The sequence below is a fragment of the Pieris rapae genome, chromosome 2, assembly GCF_905147795.1.
Source record: "Pieris rapae chromosome 2, ilPieRapa1.1, whole genome shotgun sequence".
Taxonomy (NCBI): Eukaryota; Metazoa; Arthropoda; class Insecta; order Lepidoptera; family Pieridae; genus Pieris; species Pieris rapae.
Genome location: NC_059510.1, coordinates 6,150,165 through 6,171,547, shown reverse-complemented (window position 1 = coordinate 6,171,547; position 21,383 = coordinate 6,150,165). Strand labels below are relative to the sequence as shown.

General features: G+C 30.3%; 1 protein-coding gene across 5 annotated transcripts; it reads left to right on the top strand.

Annotated features, from left to right (window-relative positions):
• Window positions 1-113: 113 nt before the first annotated feature.
• On the top strand, window positions 114-20,884 carry LOC110997260 (ileal sodium/bile acid cotransporter). Of its 5 annotated transcripts, none has more exons than XM_022265326.2 (11): window positions 114-285; window positions 8,107-8,280; window positions 9,983-10,135; window positions 13,308-13,438; window positions 15,709-15,828; window positions 16,213-16,387; window positions 17,535-17,797; window positions 18,007-18,193; window positions 19,273-19,348; window positions 19,787-19,800; window positions 20,735-20,884. In XM_022265326.2, exons 2-11 carry the CDS (start codon window positions 8,118-8,120, stop codon window positions 20,845-20,847), a joined length of 1,395 nt encoding a protein of 464 aa, XP_022121018.2. In that variant the 5' UTR covers window positions 114-285; window positions 8,107-8,117; the 3' UTR covers window positions 20,848-20,884. The 5 variants fall into 5 exon arrangements, with proteins under 5 accessions (XP_022121018.2, XP_045489493.1, XP_022121017.2 ...); XM_045633537.1 differs by lacking the exon at window positions 114-285 and adding an exon at window positions 1,861-1,880; XM_022265325.2 differs by lacking the exon at window positions 114-285 and adding an exon at window positions 7,816-7,909 and having other exon boundaries at window positions 19,787-19,794.
• Window positions 20,885-21,383: the final 499 nt, after the last annotated feature.

Below are 21,383 nucleotides of genomic sequence, written 5' to 3'. Positions count from 1 at the left end.
GGAATAGATTTGAATACATATTTTTTATGATTTAATGACATTGACAGTACATAGAGTGAAATGTGAATTTCTATCAGGGAATGTTACGAAAAGTAATTTTCAATAATTTAAATCTTCAATGAAATATAAGAAAAAAAATATTTTAGTATAAACATATTTATTTTAAAAGTTAATCTAAAATACAATTTAATTTTTTACTTTTTAAAGTATTAAGTTATAGTTTATTGTTAAGGGAAAAGGTGTTGTGCAACTTGTTTTCGAGTTCGAGTTCCAGAGGATCATAAGGTAAAACTTTGTTTTGTTAAATGTAAATCTAACTAGAATAATTTAACATTGATCAAAGGTATAATTATTTTAATTCCCAAGGGATTTTTGCTTATAACTTTTTAAGCTTTCTATAACTTACATAATAAACTGATATACTATATAATATTTTGTAATAGTAGAATATGCCCTGCATATGCCAAACATAGCCTTCTCATAAATTTATTATTAAGTAGATAATTCATACCTTAAAACACTGCTGACGCATGTGTAGGTACTAAAGTAATACAGACATATATCTACTAACTTTCTACTGTTAACTATAAAGTTTGAGTGATATCATATAAACAGGTTTTATAATCCTTTAACTTTAGTCATTCTGGAATGATGGACATTTTATAAATGTGGCTACTAAATTAATCAAATACCTTACCTAATTTTAAATAAATAATAATTGTGGTAGTGGAAAGTCTACTAAGTCTAACTATAGGTATATTTTTGTTATCATAGAAGTTTTATTGTACTTGTTTTCTTAGATTTTTATTACATACTTACTTACAGATTATTACACACTTATAATTATAATCTAATAAATATACAGATTGTTATATACATATGTATATCTTATATGTTTTTAAATTCGTAACATTATTTACGTAGAATGTCCAACATTAGGAAACCTAACCACTGCATAGGTAAACTACTGCATAGGTATTGAAAAATTCTACTAAAAGGTAATGAAATAATTTGATCATGGTCTAATGGTTTTAATCAGTCCTGGAATTTTTAGCTTGATTATTACAAGTTGTTAAAAATAAAAACAAAAATAAAATTCTCTATTCTCTGTTCTAAAATTAAATAAAAAAGGTTTTTATTCATGAGTAGAACTTCAGTGTTTTTTAACCAGTGTTTTTTTTGTATAGGAATACACAACATTTGTCTTAGTTTTATTTATGGCAGTAAAATAATTTCATCACTCCAAAAGATTTCCGACTCGGGATAGGCGAACATACAATTATGGAAGTGCGAGTGTCCATGAGCGGCGGTGTCACTTAACATCAGGTGAGCCTCCTGCTAGTCTGCCTCCTGTAACATAAAAAAAATTACAATTGGGTAAAACAATATTATTGTAAAAATTGATATCTGTTCGTTACATTAACGTTCTATGTTTCATGTAACATTTTTTGTTCATCATAACTAGTTTTTATAGACATCATAACTAGTTTTTCACACCTTAGGTTATATTATTATATTTTTGTCCCTATTTTTAAAATGTAATATGGCCCATGTCAGTCAGTGAAGATGCAGCTTTCTAATGGTAAAAGAATATTTAGTTGTTTTTATTTATTTGTTAACACTTCGTTTCGCGGCTTTCAAAGATCGCTTGAAAGCGATAAGCGCTTTCAAGCAACCACTGTGTCTGAAAACATTACAAACATACATACAAAACACAAATTTCTCCTCTTTATAATATAAGTATAGATATACATAGCTATAACGATTAGGGATCGCTATTCGCAATAGCCAGTCGAATCGTTGGCCTTAACCGCATCCGACGCGTTACTTTGCAAGGTTAAAGTTACTAACCTAACCTGAGTGAATTGGATCTAGTATCAGTATGTTTCTTCCTATTACAGTTAAAATATGCTATAATTATATACTCTGCGATTCGATTAAGTCATTAAACATGTTGGCTTAAGATGGGTTAAACTTGGAGATTGCATATTTATTTTAAGTATTAAAAAGTTTTTGTCATTTCAATCAAGTTCCTGACTTTAAATGCATTCGAACAAACGTTATTATTATTAACGAACCTAGTTCGAACCGGGCTAGTCTATAAAACAAGGGTTAGCTAATAACTTCCTTCCAGCAATAAACGGATTTTGCCAGTGCTTTGCATATTATTATGAACTGTATGTGTTGATTTTTATATCACAAAATCGCTACACATCAAATACCCAGATACTTCTGATTGAGAATATTCTGCTTCTAGAAAATATTCTAGCTATTGTTTTGGTGATCAAGCATTTATATTATATAAATAATACTGAGAATACAATACTTAGCTTTGTCAAGCATTTTTCTCTCTCAGAATCATTCTTATAAACATGCTAATTTAGCTAGCGCTTAAATCTTTACAACCAAGCATTATTTTTTTGAAATTAACGAAAATGTCTCATTTGCTCTTGATAAAAAATTAAAAGAAGCCCTAAAAATCAGGCCTAACCTTCAAGATTCCAATTATGTAATGGATAGACTGTGATTTACCTACATTACGTGCACAAAGACACGTCTGGTCTATAATAATTTCACTTAACAAAATAGTAGCGATAATTGTTTAATTATAAATAGGTATTTGCCGAAAAGCCGTGTCTCAATCAATACTATTATTCTGTACTCGAGTACTCTTTACGAATATTAAATCCGGTCGAGTCGTAAAGAATATGTAGTTGTATATAATTTGATAGGTTTCTTTATATTTCAATTAGCTTTTATATATATTTTTTCTTATTACTTATACATATTTATTCGGCTATTGCAGATTAATTTAGACACTTTTGCGGTTTAATTATATTTAGTAAAATGTGATTGCTTTTTTTTCTATCTAGATGAATAAAAATCGCGGGAACTTGGAGAGATTCCTAATTAATAATATTTCGGGCCAAGTATACATGGTATAGACTTATGTTTCTTTTACCGTAAAAATCCTACTTAAGCACATATGTATGTACTCAGTATAACAAATACAAGTAAATGTCAACGCGTTGAATAGATATTTAAAAACCAAATAAGAAGTCCATTTGATATTTCAATGAGTCCGCGTGCGCACAACTGTGAGATCTAAGTCTTATAATGCGATAACTTTATGTTACAATATACCAAACTAGAAGTTTTTTATGATCCTGAAATGCAATATTCGTAATAATTAAATTTATCAAACTGTCTTAACTAAAGCACTTGTCTCTTTTCATCATAGTGTTTATTATATAACTTGACAGAAAGTTATAATAAGTACTAATTTATTGAAAGATTACACGTCGAATTATGCTGTCTTTTGTTTTCTTTAATTAAAAGACATATTTACATTTTTTTGTTAAATAACGGTTGAATATATTAACGAACTCATTTATAAATTAATATGGAGTATATATTAATTCATGAATGTGCCAACAATGAATATGTTATAACGTCAAACGCTGCAAACACGTTTTCCATTTCCTTAAGATTAATATTATACTATTAACGTAAGTAAGTAGAAGTATTAGTAGAACTGTTATCATGAGATAAAACAGTGATTATTGTCCTTTGTTTGATTATAAGGTGGCATTATTAATTTTGCATAGCGTTCTTTTATCATTAATTGTAGTTTGAGCATTACTAGTATTTTTTATAAACTAAGGAGGAGATTTTTAAAATTTTAACGCTAACCAACTAAACTTATAAAAAGCTACTTTACTACAAATGCATATAGCATTTCTCCCGTTCCTTGACAAGATTGCTATGGTTACTTTACCACAGCGGTTTTCTAAATTAACTGTAGTATATTTTATTATTTTGTAAAATAAAGAAAAAAATAATAAAATAAAAATTATGGAACTCCTGGTAAATTAAGGCTAAAGAAATGTGTTTTGATGGAAGCATAATTTAGGTATGTAATATTTATGATTTTTTAATGAATATAACATGGATTGTGTTTTGTTTTTATTTTAATCAATTTATGTTTTTCCTTAAATTAGTGTATTTAGCACCTAAATCGTATGATTGACTAATATTATTAACCTTCACTATATTCATTCATTGACTATATTAATATTATATATATAAATAAATGCTATGAGCGATTGTTCTAATATGAGTTGACGATACTTATATGTAGAAGCGTGCTTGTCTTACTATAATAAACCATTATCCTTATGAATTAATTGATTTTCTAATACACAAAGCCCTTGAGCCGGGCTAAAAGACAAACAAAATTACGGTACCAATTGCTAATCTATTTTTAGTATTTTGTCGCGTGTCAAAGTCTTTAAAGACTTGTTTATCTTTACTATTTGCTGTAAGTAAAATAAATGGATATTATTAATGCATTCAAAGACAAAAGTAATACTCATAGTAAATATTAAGGAAATTTAAATTCAGATGGATCTTGGACTAAATCTTGCAGTCCAATCACTCAGGATCTAGTCAATTGTCAAATATTAAATGAAAGGTTTAATATAAATGTTTTATAAGTACCTACGTATGTTGGTGAATAAAGAGGAATTTATTCATTCATTTATAGCAGCTAATGTATGTTAATGTTACATTGATTATAAAAACCTATAACCTAGATTCCTCACATAACATTACCTTTTTGGTACCATTAATGATTACATGTACATAAATTGCAGATGTCTACTATGATTTTGAAAGCAGAAAATCCCCGGTATGCATAGAAATAGTTATATATTTCTAAATGATTTTTGTCAGTGTTACTCGACTAAATGAATGTAGAATATAATATATTTTAATTAATTAATTTTAACTTAATTCCTTAATTTCTCATTCTTTACTAGCATTGAGACTAAAAGTTAATTTATTAAAAGTGAAAACAATCAATTAGATTGATTATGTAGTATATTATATATTAAAAATAATTAACTAAACCGTTGGACAGTTTAGTTAATTATTTTTAATTAGCTTTAAGATGACAGTTTATGACATGGCCAGTTTTATGTCACCTGATCCCGTGTCGGAATACCAACAAAACTATTTATATACGCGCCAGAATAACAAACAAAGAATGTTGTATATCATAAATAATTACATTGGTTTCCCTTATGTCAAACCAATTTGTATTCAGTTTTGCTGTAAATTATGTTTTCTATTTTTATAACATTGTAGCTTAGCATTACGATTATTGTAATTGTTATTGATAAGTGTAAACTTTATCTTAATGGTTGTCAGTAAAGATAACTTTTAGTCGACTGTATCGTCAGCTTATTTAAATAGTTTTAGTAACGAGGCTTGTTTATTCGGTATCTCCTTCACCCCATTGAATGTGCAGTGCTCAGAAAGTTTTTCAAGGCTATTTTTTCTAATTGCCTCTTAGCCGTATCCTTTTTGGATAATAATAAATAAGGCCTATCCTTTAATGCCGTCCATATCAATGCTCAAAATGTTCCGGCGCATTATACCGATCTGTTTATATCGTTTCAATACTTTAACATTCAAGCCATTATTATTTTTAAGACTTGGCTTAAACATAGTTGTCCTTCTACTTACTTTCCTATTCCCGACTTTCATATTCTACGGAATGAAGCGTGGACAGAATTGGAAGACGCGTTGCTATTTATTTACGTGCCCAAATTCCTTTTACCATTTTTAGCAACTCACCTTTTTTTAGTTATTTAACGAGATTTTTTGTATGTATGTTTTTGTATAAGGTAACAAAGTGTAAACAAATAGATAAATGCATAATCAATTAAACAGCTCTACGAATGTTGATGTGCCAAACTAATTTAAAATAATTCCTGATGATAATACTTATAGAAATATTAGTGTGGTATAAACGCCACTTCACTCAATCAACGTCAAAATACTCATAGAGTTATGTGAGTAGGTTGTATAGCAGACTAGAACTAAAAGAATTAATGTATGCTTATGCACTGAAGGAAACGGCATTTATGTATATATATATTATTTATTTATTCGCATTATTTTTTATTAATATTTAATAGGTCTGAGGACTACGTGTTATTCAATATAAAACATTCTTATGGTATCATAATAACCGTAGCATTTTGAATCTTGTACTATGAATAAGCGGGCCATAACCAAAATCACTCGTCGTAGATTTGATTTGATCTAAGTAAGTGATGTTAAATTAAAGACAATAAATATGTATCGATATTTCACTATAATTGCAATGCTTGGATCTAATTAATTTTTAATAAGATCCAACCATTGAAATTCTAATTAATCACAATACAATGTAAATTCTTGATACAAAAATATCACAAAGTCAGTAAGTCACATAATATAACATTTGTCTAATTTCATTTTTATTTAATTATGGCGAGTCAATAATTATTAAATTACAGCTGTTACTAGCGAGTGTTATATGTTGTATTTTTTAACAGCTATTTAAATAAGAAGCCTTTGGCGTTTACTAAATGACGATTAAGACTAGATATAGACACGCTCTGGGCTAAATCAATCACACTTAAGGAAGCACGAAATTGGCAAGGAAAGACTAAATCTTTCGTGTCTCATTCTCACCTTCTGTACTATTATTGGTTCTAAATAAATTTATGGCGTAGTTTACAACGCATACAACCTACGCAAAACAATGTTTTGGTATTTTCAATAATTATTATATACGTAAATATCTAAACCTAGGTTAACTAAATTTTAAACAAAACAAAAACATTTTAAATGAGTAATACTTAAGTGTTTTTTTCAACAATATTTCTATGCAAAGTAGTTTTATATTTATATATGTGCTAAAATCGTGTGCATAGGTACGATTAAAATATTTTTTTGTTCTGTTAAGCTGTGCTTTATCTTTAGCTGTGATTTTTAACCTGTTTTTGGACAGGTTATCGCTGTCAGTGTCAAAATCTGAATTGTATATAATATTTTATTTAATGAAAAATTGTTATGTACACCATAAGGACTACGATAATACAAACTGAGTTCGATAACGTGATATTGACATATGATTTTATAAATTAAACTATAGTCTTGGCCTTAATAATATTAATATAATTATTTTCCTTTGATCGTAGATGGATTTAAAAATAGAATGTAATTTATAGCCAATACTAGGATTTTTAGGACGCGCTAAAGCGAGTGTTACAAAATCTGCGTCCATGGCAAATATATTCTTATTTATCTGAATAAGTCTGTATGAAAAACTTGTTTAAATTAGTATTCAGGTGTCAAATCGAATCATGTTTTGGACTAAGTGATTGCGTGATCTGATTTTGAAAAATGTAAGCACGAAACATTTAATATTTTTAATGGACTCGGTTTGCGAATTTTACTTAATTTTTGTTAACTTAAATCAGTATTCTTATCGTGGACAAATGGCCATTAAGTTTAAAAATACATAATTCGTTATCTGTTTTAATAATTATTAAATAAACAATATCTTTGTCGGGAGAAATGTCTTGATAACCAAGTTCAATTGATATACAATACATTGACTATGACGACGAAAGTTAAGATACAATTTTAAAAAAATGTTACTTATTTCAAATTTCTTATGAAACAATTTAGCGGGCCAAAATATATGGATAGCTTTTTAAACTATTAAATCTTTTAGTTTTCTTTAAAGTGAATGTTTCTAATACCTTTAAACAAATTTCTTACCTAATGCACCCGCAATAACCATCTTATGTTTTCGTTGTTTCTTGGAAGAAAAAAAATATTCTAAAAGCATGACTGTTTCATCTTAATTAATTTAATGTTTATTCTATCTTATCAAATGACGTATACATTGAAACAATATCTCGTTATGTAGCTTGTTGGAATCTGGTTTTTAACTCAATGCAATTGAGTGTATGAGTGAGGTTTGGTAGCTGTTTCCGACATTCGCGGTTCGATCGCGAATCAGTACATATGCTTGCAAATTAATTTAAGTAAAATTAAATTTTAAAAAGTGAGTGAATCGTGAATTTGGTTTCGATGTTCGATTTTTGAAATTGATTATTTGAAATCATTGCGTTAATAAAATGCTTTTATTAAAGAATTAAATAAAAATTGATTACTGGATTAAAACCGTTGCTATTTATTTTATATATTGCAATGGGTTTACTTTTAACAACATATAACTACTAATATAAAGAATTTTTACAGTGTACTCAAGAATGTGTCCCCTTTGGCCGCTGCATCTCATTATCCTGTATCTGCTGGCTTTAGGGCCATTATGGGTACTCTGCCAGTCAGTGCCGAACATCATAGCTTCGTTCCACCCAATGGAAATACAGCTGAACATGGGAGAGGAAGCTTTTGTACAAGTTGTTGTAAACGGTTGGTTGCTATTTTCATAATTTAACTAACCCTTTCAAGACGAATATACTAGAGTCAATATTTTTATTGCATAATTCTCTGGTCATTAAAATTTGAAATAAAAACTTTTTGCTAATAACAACGGCCATCTAAGGGAATTTACGTTATAATGTCGATTTCAGTGAATTAAATTAAATGTAATTTAATTGTCTGACATGTCTGGCAGTCTTTATATTCGTGTAAATTAATACGCGTGAAGTGAATTCTGGAATTATTTAATTGGTGATGAATCCTTTACAACCGATGAACACGCCCAAACAATAAAATCGATTTTTTTCTTTTAACATAACTTTGAAACGAATAGCACAACTTTCTTCAAGTAGACCTATTACTTAACCGGCCCTTGTTGCTGCGCCGGCCATTATTCGAAATCAAACTAACGCGTCTAGGCGACTAATTGTAAGGTAATCAACTGTACAGAGGGCTTGGCAACCGTATCGAAAGGAAAGATATAAAAGAAGACGATATACAGGTAACAGGATCGAGAGATGACCGATTTGTGGGGGAATCATAAGGGGTCAAGTGTGATATACCTATCCTGTTGCCCATTTTTTTTGCAAAAGAGTTTTTATACTTTATGAAAATGATTTTTAAAATCGGTCCAAAAATATTTGAGTGTAGTCGTTAAAAACATGCAAACCACGCCTCTGCATAATATTACTGTAGCGACACAATTAAGCAAAAAAGCTTTGTTTCAATAGTAACACACAATGCACATAAATTAATGTCATGAAGGATTGTTATTCATACCACAACCGATGTGATCACAAACGATGATAACGCGTATTTGGTAGTGATTCTGGTGCTAGGTCTAGACTCAATACTAATATTTTTTAATCTGTGTTCAAAGTGTAATAATAATATGAAAAATATATATTCTTACTTTTGCATGTAACGCAGTCTGTAATATCGAGCAATTATCTATCAAACTACCTCTTTGTAATTGAATAATTACAATAACATATACATATTGTATAAACTTTTTTTTATAAGTTTTTATCTTGCAATCAGTCAGCTAGACTATGAGCAGGTGTGTTGAGAGCTGTTAGGCGTTTAGAGAAAAATCTCCATCGAGACTGCTCGTCTCTGTCAACCGTGTTTATCAAGACTTAAGATTTCTCCTTTTAAGCCTATTTATTAGGTCTCGTATGTTTAGTGACAAGCTTATTAGGATGCATTTCTAGCCTTTTTCTGTATTTTATTTTTTTGAGGTGCTCATGAATCTCCGATGTGTTTATAAACCACGGGCAGGTAGAAAGAGTTTAAAAAAAGAGTAGTATTGAGTTTAGACCTAGCACCAGAATCACTGCCAAATACGCGTTATCATATGTTTCAAGATGTAATTTTGAACCATGTGTATGATACTTAAAATGTATAAACTTTAATAATAACAGTAAGTCAATAAACAGTCTTCCAATTAGATAGTTCCCATTTTAAGTTACGTAGGCAAAAATTCAGATTCAATCAAAATATAAAACGTTTTCACATACAAACAGGAGGCATACTTCCGTCTGAATCCCTTAATAAGTATTTAATTGTCTACAAATAAAGGCGAATCGAACATACCTGGCGTTACTTACAAGAGAGATTATCTATATTAAGCTATGTAGTTGTTTTTAAAGAACACAGCTTATTACAGAAGCTACATGATCTTGGTTTTCAGGTACGGGACTTCTACCAAACGATGAAATAATAGCAAAAGTAGATTTAGAGCATATAGCGAGTGCTCAATGGAATTCTTCATATAAATTAGCTGACGACTATGTTGATGGTCAACTGTTTAGCGCACCTTTCAAAGTACATGGGAATTTCCTAGGTAAGGATATTCTATACTTTTATAATTAAAAGCTTTATATGTGACCCCTTATAACCTGAAGTGAACTTCTTAATCAGCATAGAACTGCAGTCCATTGGGCTATAAGGTGGGCATCTTCATCTGTTTCATTGATATAAGCCATCAACCATCCACCACTGACACCGTCGATGTTTGGACGTCCCGATATTTACACTTGTTTAGCGTATATGTACGGGCTGATACAAATAAACTATGTAAGTGTATAGGTGGAGTCGCTTTTGTAATTGATTTAAATATTTAAAAGCTATATTGAAGTAAAACTACTTTAGCGGCTATAAACGCTAGTTTATTGCATTATTTGCATAACTCAACGTTTCGAGTGATTTTTATCAATCGTGGTCAGCGAAAGACTAATAAATTCGCCATTAAATTTTACATCTAGATTTGTTAAAGAAGTTTATTTAAATGTATGTTCTATGTTAATGTATATGTTGATATGATAATTATGTACTTTGAATTGGGTTGTAAATATTTTGTATTAATAGTGCATATTCCAGAAAGTTATGTAATGGATATTAGATCCATTACTTAAGATTCGCTAGATTAGTAACTTGACAAAAAATGATAAATGTTGAGAAAACAAGATTCTTTAATTAATCTGCATACATAAGTATGCATACATTTACACAAATACATTAATGTAGCATTTATAAGCTATAATAAAATTATGAAGAAGTAAAATGCTTTAAAGCTATTTGAAAACTATAAACGACATATTATCTTTATTAATTCTTTCATATTAATAGACACAATAAAATAACGTGTAAACATTAGAGATGAAACGGATAGCAGTTTGGCCGGATACCGGATATTCGGCCAACCATGTGGCCGAATATCTGGCGGGATTTAGCCGTTTGAGATATCGCACACTTCAATCACTCAAGTTTAACTGAAGAAAAACGACGATTAAAAAAAGCTAACTTTACCCGAGCATCAGTTAGTGAGTAAGATATAATAGCTGGAATTTTACTTATATACAATATGAGTACTAATTTTTATTTTTTCTATTGCATTCATTTTCTGTTGTGTGATTAAAAAACTTACAATAATTAAAACTAATTAAATTTCTTAAGTGATACTAAGACTGAATAAAGCTAATAATAATAGTAATTACTTAAAAATATATTTACCGGTTATCTGTTTCATCTCTAGTACACATGTAGACCCTTTCATGGCTTATTTGGTGATAGCGTTCAAGTTTTAGGAATAAACTGACGATGATTCCAAAAAAGTTAAAGGGTTTTTCCAATAAATTTTCCGAATAGTGACCCCGAAATCAAAATAATGAATTTACCATGGGTTTCGAACTTGAAACTCCCAGTTAAATTTTAACAAGTACTTCACTACTAAAGCACAAAGTTGTTTCACCCATTACTTTTCCTTACAGTGTTGCAAATGTAAATCTTTCAGTTGTTCAATAATTCAATTCAATATATGGCGGGTTGTGGCATTGTATAAATAATGCTATTTATATAAAGTGTGTCAAAATAACCAGTTTTAAAAATAACATTGCTATTTATAGAATGCTAAAAATAAACGAATGAAATTTTTATTGCCAAATTACAGGGCTATACTTGAAGACGCCCTTTTACGGTATTCTTTATAGCGAAATACTATGTCATGGTCGAAGAACGTGTAACATAAATTATTATCAATTAATGTAAAACATCATCATGAATATACTCACAATGAACCAAAAATAGCGTTTGGTCCGCATCGCTTGCAATTTCCCCTCGGCCTAGGACGTATTGACAGTCTCGTAGGTATGTCCCAGCTTGACCTAGACGTTACAGCGTGACCTTCATGCGTGTATGGTTATACTCAGCCGACTCTGTTCATCCTTAACCAAGGCTAAGAAATTTTAATTTAGCTTGCGCTCCGACCGGGACTCGAACCCAATACCCCGAGCAGTAGTAAATCCCAGAGGCTCTTTTATCTCTGCCTTTTAATAAATTTAAGAAATGTATTAAAGAAAAGCTGTGTAAAAAGGCTTACTATAAAGTTATTGATTATCTAGTTGATAAAAGGGCCTGGGACTAGTGCTGGGCAGGCTGCCTCTAGTTAATTTGATATATTTGTTTTAAATATTGTTTGATGATTAGCTTTTTTAAAAGAGTACCGAGAGTTTTTTACGCCGGATTTTTCTCTCGGCCTACATCCTCTGTCTTTGCCGATGAGTAGGGATGCCTACAAGTTTGAATTGATTGACGTGGAATAAGTGATACCTAGAAGATCTTATGTTCCAAAATAAACGTATTTTATTTTATTTATTTTATTTTATAGTAGCCTAAGAACCGCAAAGCTACGAAGGCCTTATACAGACATTACGCGTGAATCCTTAGCATATTCTTCCGCTCTTTGACCGCCTCACGGTTATTCCAATTCAATTTTAGACGTCACCGATATGTCGATATTATTCCCGTGCCTTTACTTCTAAAAATACTTTTACTAATAATGTATATCGACGAGATCCTATCGACTGCGCCACTTAAATTCAGTGACAGTTGTAGGGATTTTCAAATAAGTCAAATGATACACAAATGGTAGAAAAGATGAGAGACTTTGGAGGAATACTTGATTCCGTCGGAGGTCAGGTACCAATTATAAAAACAATAATAACATTAACTTAATATAATCCTTATTTAGTAAACGATATTTTTATTATTTTAAAGTTGTGAAGGTTTTGAAAGTTAATAAGAGTGAATAAGGAATTAAAACGAAACAAATCTTGTCACAATGATAAAAATAGCGTGTTAAAAATAATAATATTAAGGACAGTTACGAAAAATCGTTTCAATGAAAACTACTCAATAAATAAAATATTATGATCTTACTTAAATTAGGTTTTAATTTAAGATATTTAAATTAAAACTTAACTCAATTAACTACATTTATAATTATTGACTTGAAAAATAGCCTTATATGAGATAACTGAGAATATTATGATTATGTTTTAATAAAGTTTAAATATTAATATCATTTAAAAAGTATCGATTCCAAATTTGATTTAACTCGGGTTCAAAGTTAAAAAGTAAGACCAGTTTATTTAGATTAAACTGATATTTTTTGCCACCACATCGTCGAGAGACTATCTGAAGTAACGCTTATGTTTGCAATTCGTTTCTCTACACAGGAAGAACGGATTTCATCGTAGAAGTGAAAAGAGACAAGGAGGTATTTGCAGCTAATGGGACGTTGCCCGTCATAATTGTGCGACCATCTCGAGTCATAGACAAATTGTTCACGAGCAGTGTTGCTATATTTGTAAGTATTTTTTACTATAACATTTGTATTTTGTTTTATAAAATAGGGGGCATACGGACGAGAGGGCATCTAATGCTAAGTGATACCCCTGCCCATGGACACAATACAACAGTGGGCAGCTGGTTATAGTGGTAGTGCGAGCGAAAAACTGCCCTAAAAATGTTACAAATGCTACAAATAATGTTATCATTACTACTCCCATGAATTATAATTTTAAACTATGGATATGTATAAAATCCACTACTATGAAAAATTAATTGTAAATATTAAAAATTCTTCTCGTATAACGTCTTTTTTATATATACAATTGTCACTAAAAATAGAGGTAATTAAAATTGAAATAAACCGTTTTAATTCGTATTCAAGGAAGTTAATTTCAGAAATATCAAAGTACCACCCAGTTTGCAGTGTGTTTAAAAATACGTTTTGCAAGCTCTTAACTATTCAGGAAATTGTCGTCTATAACAATACCACCTACTTAACGCATGTAACAAAAAAGTGTCTGCATATTTCGTTTTTTATATGGATTTTTTTAGTAACGCAAAAGTCTTCGACGCGTGTAATGTGTGCGGAACATTGTTAAAGGTCAAGGATATCAATTATAATTTGCACACTTGTAATTTTAATTAATGTTATTAATACGAAAGTGTTATGTTTGGAAGTATAAAGCGAGTCTTTGTTTTTACACGAGTTCATATACATTTCAGTAAATTTTTTGGTAACTGATAAATAATGATTTGTATAACTCGAAATGTCAATCGAATCGTGATTGTTTTTTAACAAGGCCGCTTTGTCTGCGTGACTTGCAAAAGTGAGACAATTGTCAGTACGTGATAATACTGCTAGCAAAACCTTAATAGGTTCGTTTATGGATAAGATATTAATTCATAACATACATGTGTAGAGGCAATTAATCAAGAATTATTATTTTATTCCTTTATTAATGGGGACTTCCCGTAAATAATTATGCACATAATACAAACAAAAACACTTTATGCTTTTACAATATGACTTTTTTAAAACCTGTTATTACTGAATTATAATTGAAATACGTTTGTTGTTTAAAAGGGTCTATTTATAGTTTTCAATGTACTATGATAATTTTGAAGCAATTCCTTAAGTATTCCTTTTGGGGTATTTTTAAAAACCTTAGCCAGCACTCATTTAATAGCTCCCTGCCTTAAATCAATCTGGATTGTATTTTTCCTTAGTAAATAGTAATTATGGCGTTAATATATGAGTGTTATTAAATATAACTACATAGTGTTTAATGATTTCATAGTCATATAGGTGGGTTGCCGAGTTGCATGTGATGAATGAGTTAAGGATTACTTGAATTGTTAAAAATTGTTTCGCTTTGAAAAATACCTCATTTGAAAATCGAATTTAAATAAGTTCTGTGTTACATAATTACATGTCAATATTGGTACATCGAGGAGACAGTGTTTACTAATGGTCTAAAAAATTGCTGATTAAGAATGATAAGCGGTATTAAAAACTAAATGACAATAACAGCATTCACATATTATGTAACTGTATGTCAATGTTTGACGATGGGAATTGGAGGTCGATTGATTGTTTATGATTTTATTTATTATACATATTATTAATGTAAGTTTATTATAATAATTAATAATTGTAAGGGCAACAATGTAGGAATGAGTAAGAACATACAACCGTGTTATGTTAATCATAGATAAGACGAGATGAAAATATGCATGCAAATAGTGCCTCGTGTAACAGGTGCCTCTCTATCTACAACCCGAAAGTGAATCTTCCAAGCTGCATAGTCGAACTACATTTTAATAATAATAATACTTTATAAATAACAGAAACTTGTGACAAACTTGATCTAACGGCAGACCCCACATTGGACCCTGTGTTGTAGTACTAGTAACTAGATTATAATTATTCCGTGCTATTTTTAAATATTTTTTAGAAAAATCACTCATCCTGTTAAATCTAAGACGTCTTAAACAAAATTCGTATAAGACCTTAACTATACGCGAATGTATGAGTAGGTACGTGTGTATGCATATAATACATTCTGTGTTTCAAAGTAAATAAGCATGCCCTGAGTCTGTATTCGTTTTTGGAACCTCAGTTTCATGCCAAAATATGTAAGACCTCTGTAGAATCGAAATCCAATTCGACTAGCATAGTTTGACGGCGGTTTTTCATTTAAACTAATTGTATATAAATCTATGGTTATACCATTATGGATAAAGCTTCTAGTAATTCATCCACATTACAGCTATAAATATTTTCAGGTGTCGTTAATATTTATCAACTTCGGCTGTGCTATGCATTGGCCGACTGTAAAGGAGGTGCTGATAAAACCAGTCGGGCCAATAATTGGAATGTGCGGCCAGTTCCTGTTTATGCCACTTGTATGTATTTCTATGTTTTATCACTTGTTCACCAACCCTACAAATGACAAATTACCAATTTAAAAAAAATTGTACACCTTTAAAATTTGTCTACACATTGGTGTAACAAAACCAAATCATGTCGCGGAGACAAGCACGCCACATTCAGAAATAAAACGATCACACATCAATATATTTTTTCCTTTTTATAGAGCCATCTCCTTGATAAGGTTGGCGATCACTAGTGCTAGTTTAATATAATAAAAATAATAATCATTAATTAACCAATAGGCGCACTATACATTTCTTTAGCAAAACTAATAATATATCACTTGTCATTTGACATTTATTTTTTCAAAACTATAATGTAGTGTAGAATCCAAATTATGTATTACTTTATTTCAGTTATCCTTCGGCCTAAGTTATGTGATATTCCCAAATTCGGCAGCTATGCGCCTAGGCATGTTTTGTACGGGGGTGTCACCCGCAGGTGGTGCCTCAAATATATGGACGTTTATATTGGGCGGGAATCTTAATCTATCCCTCGCTATGACATCTATTTGTACTTTGGCGTCATTTGGTGAGTTTTAATATTTTAACAATTAGAGGGCTAAATGAGCTTTAAAAAAAACATTGGTTAACTTCGCTTGATTGTGATTGGAAAGCATTTTAGACCAATCACAATAAAACAATTAGATGAATCATTCAAATCCTTGGTTTATAATAACCTATTATGTATATGTCATAGTGAGATCGTATATAACGAGCTTCTCCGTATCTTTCTTCTCATCATCCTATCTGAAAATGAGTTTGATATTTTTTACGATTATTTTTAAAGTAGAATAATTTAATTTAATAGAAGAATCGCAGAGATTATTGATAGCAATGCAAAATGAAATATAGAATTAAAATATATCCATGCAAAGGCATAAAGGCTTCAATAGAGAATGAATTTTATAAAATCCAATATATTTTATTTCAATCAGTTACGGAAAGCTGTATTGAGTAGAAAGTTGCTTTAATACTTCATCACTGACTAAAGATAAGGTCTAGAATAACTTATATCCATTTGTTAGGGTTGCCAAAAGTTATAAATTAACTGTACGTATATGTACTATTTTGGCAATGTGTTGTTACATCTCATAATTCAACAAGAAATATTTTGTTAGAAATGTGGTATTACACAAAAGATTTGTTTGGTAAAAATATAGTTGGCAACCCTGCTGAACGTCAACCGGTGCCGCTTTCATGTTTAATTGACCAGAAACCACACCAGTCCCAGTTTTTATAGATTTATTGATTAAATTGAATTTTTACAATTCTTATGATAACTCTTGCGGATTTTTCTCTCTTTCATTCAAAGAAAAACCTCCTCTATTGAAATTAATCAAAAATCTAATAATTTTAAATTTATCTGTTTCTCAACAAACTCACTTTACTCACTCACACTAATTCAAATGTATTTATTCCACATCATATTATTCATGAAGTATATCGTAAATCCTATAGCCAATATTATTAAGATTTTATTGCTATGAATATACGAATTAGAGTATCGTCTTTTTTATAATAATATTTTCTTTACATTTAAATGTTTTATCGTAACATTTTTTTAAGTTTATCTCAAATTTTACTGCTCTAAAAACAAATTAATAGCATGTCTCAGTGGACTTGTAAGATAAACATATATAGATGAAAAAGAATAATATATAAAAAAAAACTTACAGCATTTATGCCAGCGTGGCTCTTCTCCCTCGGCCAAGTGGTATTTGGTAACGCAAACATCTTGGTGCCATACCAGCAGATCGCATACTTTGTCGTATGCCTCATTGTACCATTGGCCATAGGGCTGGCAATGCAGCGGTTCACACCTAGAATAGCAGCGTTCATGGTGCGGATTTTAAAGGCCTTTTCGACAACCTTACTTCTGTTTATAATCGTCTTTGCGATTATTACAAATTTATATATATTCGAGCTGTTTACATGGCAGGTTAGTAGTAATTACGTCTTTTGTTTTAATTATGCGCTGCTTGTATTAATTCTGTATATTTCCTATAATATTTTAAAAAGCTGTCATAATAAGTATTATGAAAGTAATTTTTAGTTACGAATTATCCTTTTTCTAAAACCCACATGTTTCTGATTTTCCGTGTTAGAAATTTTGAATTAACATTTTTTTTATTATATTTTTTTTTCTAGATAATAGTAGCCGGCATGGGTATACCATGGCTTGGTTACGTGGCGGGGTATTTAGTGGCTATCGCATGCAAACAGTCACATCCAGATGCGTTAGCCATATCAATAGAAACCGGTATTCAGAATACCGGTATTGCGATATTCCTCCTGCGGTATGCTTTACCGCAACCAGAGGCTGATCTTACAACAGGTTAGTTTTTAATACATATAATATGTTTTACTTGTTATTTTATGAAGCCATAGAAAATTTTCATTGCGTAATGCAATTTTCATACAATCGTATACTGACATTTCGGGTATAAAAAATAAATTATATCATTGTAAAAACCTCAAGCGTACTTCCACTCGAATTCTATAAAAATATTTCAGGTCATCTTCAGGAATGGAGGAACGCATTTTTTTAATAACCGGTCGCTATTGTAAATATATCTCAGGTCGTTAGCCTATGTCTGAGCGACGTGGCTATCTAGGAAACGTCTTTATTTTAATAAATGTATTACTATAAATAGATCCAAAAAGGACTACGAGACTGAATAATAATTTTACTTAAATTAATAAAAAACCAAGGTTAAACTAAACTACATAAAGCAACTTTTTAAAATTTTTGGACATTGCCTTCGAAAACCATACAAGTTCGAAAGAATATTTTTTGTAAAACTTAAGGTCAACTACAACCATTAAAGGATATCTTTCAGACAATTATGATCACTAATTATGCTATAAAAACGTGTTATTTTGTAGCGAGTGAATAAGTGTCGAAATATTTTATTTTTTTAATTAAGATTTGTGTCTCACGTGAGTACGAGATGGAAATCAGATTGAAGCTTTTTGTCATATCTCATAGATTCACAATACGTTAGGTGTTTCACGAACACGTGTGTGTATTTCGCACTTAACTATACGAATACTATTCAAAGTCACACGGACTAGGTTTCAGCTTCCATTATATATCTATAGACCTAAAAATGTCTAGCCAGGATACTGGGTTTCAAATTATTTTGCTTGTCTGCCAGAGCAGTGTTCACATAGCCTCTTGGCCCATGCCCATGACCTTTCTTTATAGTATGTACGCAATGACCACTCGCTCGTACGTACGGTAAACGTCGTGCGGAAACCGGCACATCTTATAACTAAATGCGGTGTCAGGGGAGAAATACTGAGTAATAAATACAGAATCTGAGAGCAAGTCGTAGAAGTTGTAGAGTCGCCGCTTTTTATCAGATAGTGCGTACGTTATAGTTGTATAATTTGATTGTTTTTAATTTTCAGTCGTTCCTGTATCGGTGGCCATAATGACGCCGATACCTATGACGATGATCTACATTTACCAGAAAATAAAGGGGTGGTATGTATATTTGTGTCTGTTTCACCCAAATTCACAAGTCATGTCCGTCTTCATATTTATCGCAATAAATTGTATGAAAATGTATCTAAAAGGGTGCAAATCGTGATTTCATAACTTTAATTTCGTTGAATTACATAAATAACATTTATTTAATTTTTTAAATTAAATTGTAATGTTTTTGTAGTGTTAACGTCCTTTTAACAGATAGCACTGGTTTTTATAAGCTCTTTAATCCTTGAAATAAAATAATTTAATTGAATATCACAATGAGTTGTTTTTGAAGTTATTATAGTATATTTTTGGGACATTTTTTACTGCATTGTGTTTGCATTGTGTTGTGTTGAGTTTTATTTTAATATAACGTTTTTTGAAGTATATAGACTAAAATTCGTGTGTTTTTATTTTCCACATGTCATCAACATTTGCGATGTTCGGTAGTTTGGGAGGTACGCGTACGTATATAAACATAAAAAATGGTGGCGGGGCTTTGTGAGCTATTAATCTTTTTCTAAAAGTTATCGCAGAATAGTCCAGTAATAAAAAACAGAACTTATAATGTTTAAATTAATTCAATTTAGAAAGAGATAAATAATGTTTGTTAAAATAGTGATAAAGTGGCTTTGCGAAACATGCATGGGACATTGATTTTTGTATGGCATATGTATTTATAAGATTTAATTATAATTAGTTGATGTTTTGTAAGTATTCAATTATTCTAGTTTATAGTTTCGCAACTAGAATATATTATATTAAACATGTGATATATATTCTCATCCAAAATGGATTGAATAAAAAAACTCAGTTCAATATCGATTTACTTAAAATTACTATTGTGTTACACAAATATTTAAATAAAAATAAACCAGTTTTAAATAATATTCTATTCAACTCCTTTTTTATATTAGCTTATCTCAATTCTTAGAATAAATTCATTACTTAATAAAATTTACATATAAAATTAATTTACAAATTAATGTTTTTCAATAAAAAAATAAGACGGAACGTTACAAAATATTGTACCAGGCACTTAGGTTATATTTTTTATAGTATATGTTAATGCATGGAATAGAATAATAAGAGTGAAAGGTCAATGTACAAGCAGTCCACGAGATAAAACACTTTTTCATAGGACTTTATCTAACGCTTGTGAGTCGATTTTTGTCTGTGACTATTATAATTGAGAATTACACAGTAGTAAACTTGAATGTTTTGTAAGTACTTAACTGTGACGTCGCATATGTATTAAAACATTTATATGTAAACCCTGAAACTTTTTTATGGTTACTGCATGAAGTCTTGATTGAATGCATGAATAATAAAACTAGCCCTAAAGATGTCGGAAGCCTTAAAAAATGCTTTGGTTGATTTAGTTTCTTTAATTTCCAGTTACCGACGAAGAAATGAGCACAAGAAAATCGTCGAAGATATCTCGCCAATATCAGACAGAGCAAGCGCCGGCCTCGATGGAGCCACTTATGTCCCTAAATAAAGAAGCCTAATATAGACCATATTAAACCTCTTTACAGAGAGAAAATGCTAAAAAAAATCGAATAATAATTGAACACTAAAACGTCATTTTTAAACGCGTCGAGTGATTGGCCAGCGACACGAACAGTCGCTTCGATATTCAAATACGAGCGCCTCCATTAGTCCATTCCATATTCAAATATTTTCTTATCCCTGGTATTTATTTTAATAATCCATACTTCATAGACATTACGATCAGCGGAGGTCTTAGCACAAACAGTAACAAAATTTAATAATTAATTTAGAATTTTCTATCGAAAGCTTACATACAAATTGTATGAGAAATCGTTCGGTTCAAAGTTTACAGCATCGTCAATTTTAAGGTATTCTTGCTTGGGCCTCTGCTGTTTAGAAGTACCTTTTTATATGGAATCGCTTTACAAATGAATATTTTTCGATTATTAGTACATTTTCTCTCAAACATTATATGAATAACTTTATACCAGTTTTATACTTACGCATTTTACAATAAATAATCTTTTTATACGTTTACAAGTATAGTCTTCGC

Bases quoted from the DNA above. Each gene is read 5' to 3' on its own strand.
- LOC110997260 (XM_045633537.1), top strand. The intron at 16,388-17,534 runs GTGAGTTTTAAT...AAAAACTTACAG, and splicing joins TTGTACTTTGGCGTCATTTG to CATTTATGCCAGCGTGGCTC. The intron at 17,798-18,006 runs GTTAGTAGTAAT...TTTTTTTTCTAG, and splicing joins TCGAGCTGTTTACATGGCAG to ATAATAGTAGCCGGCATGGG.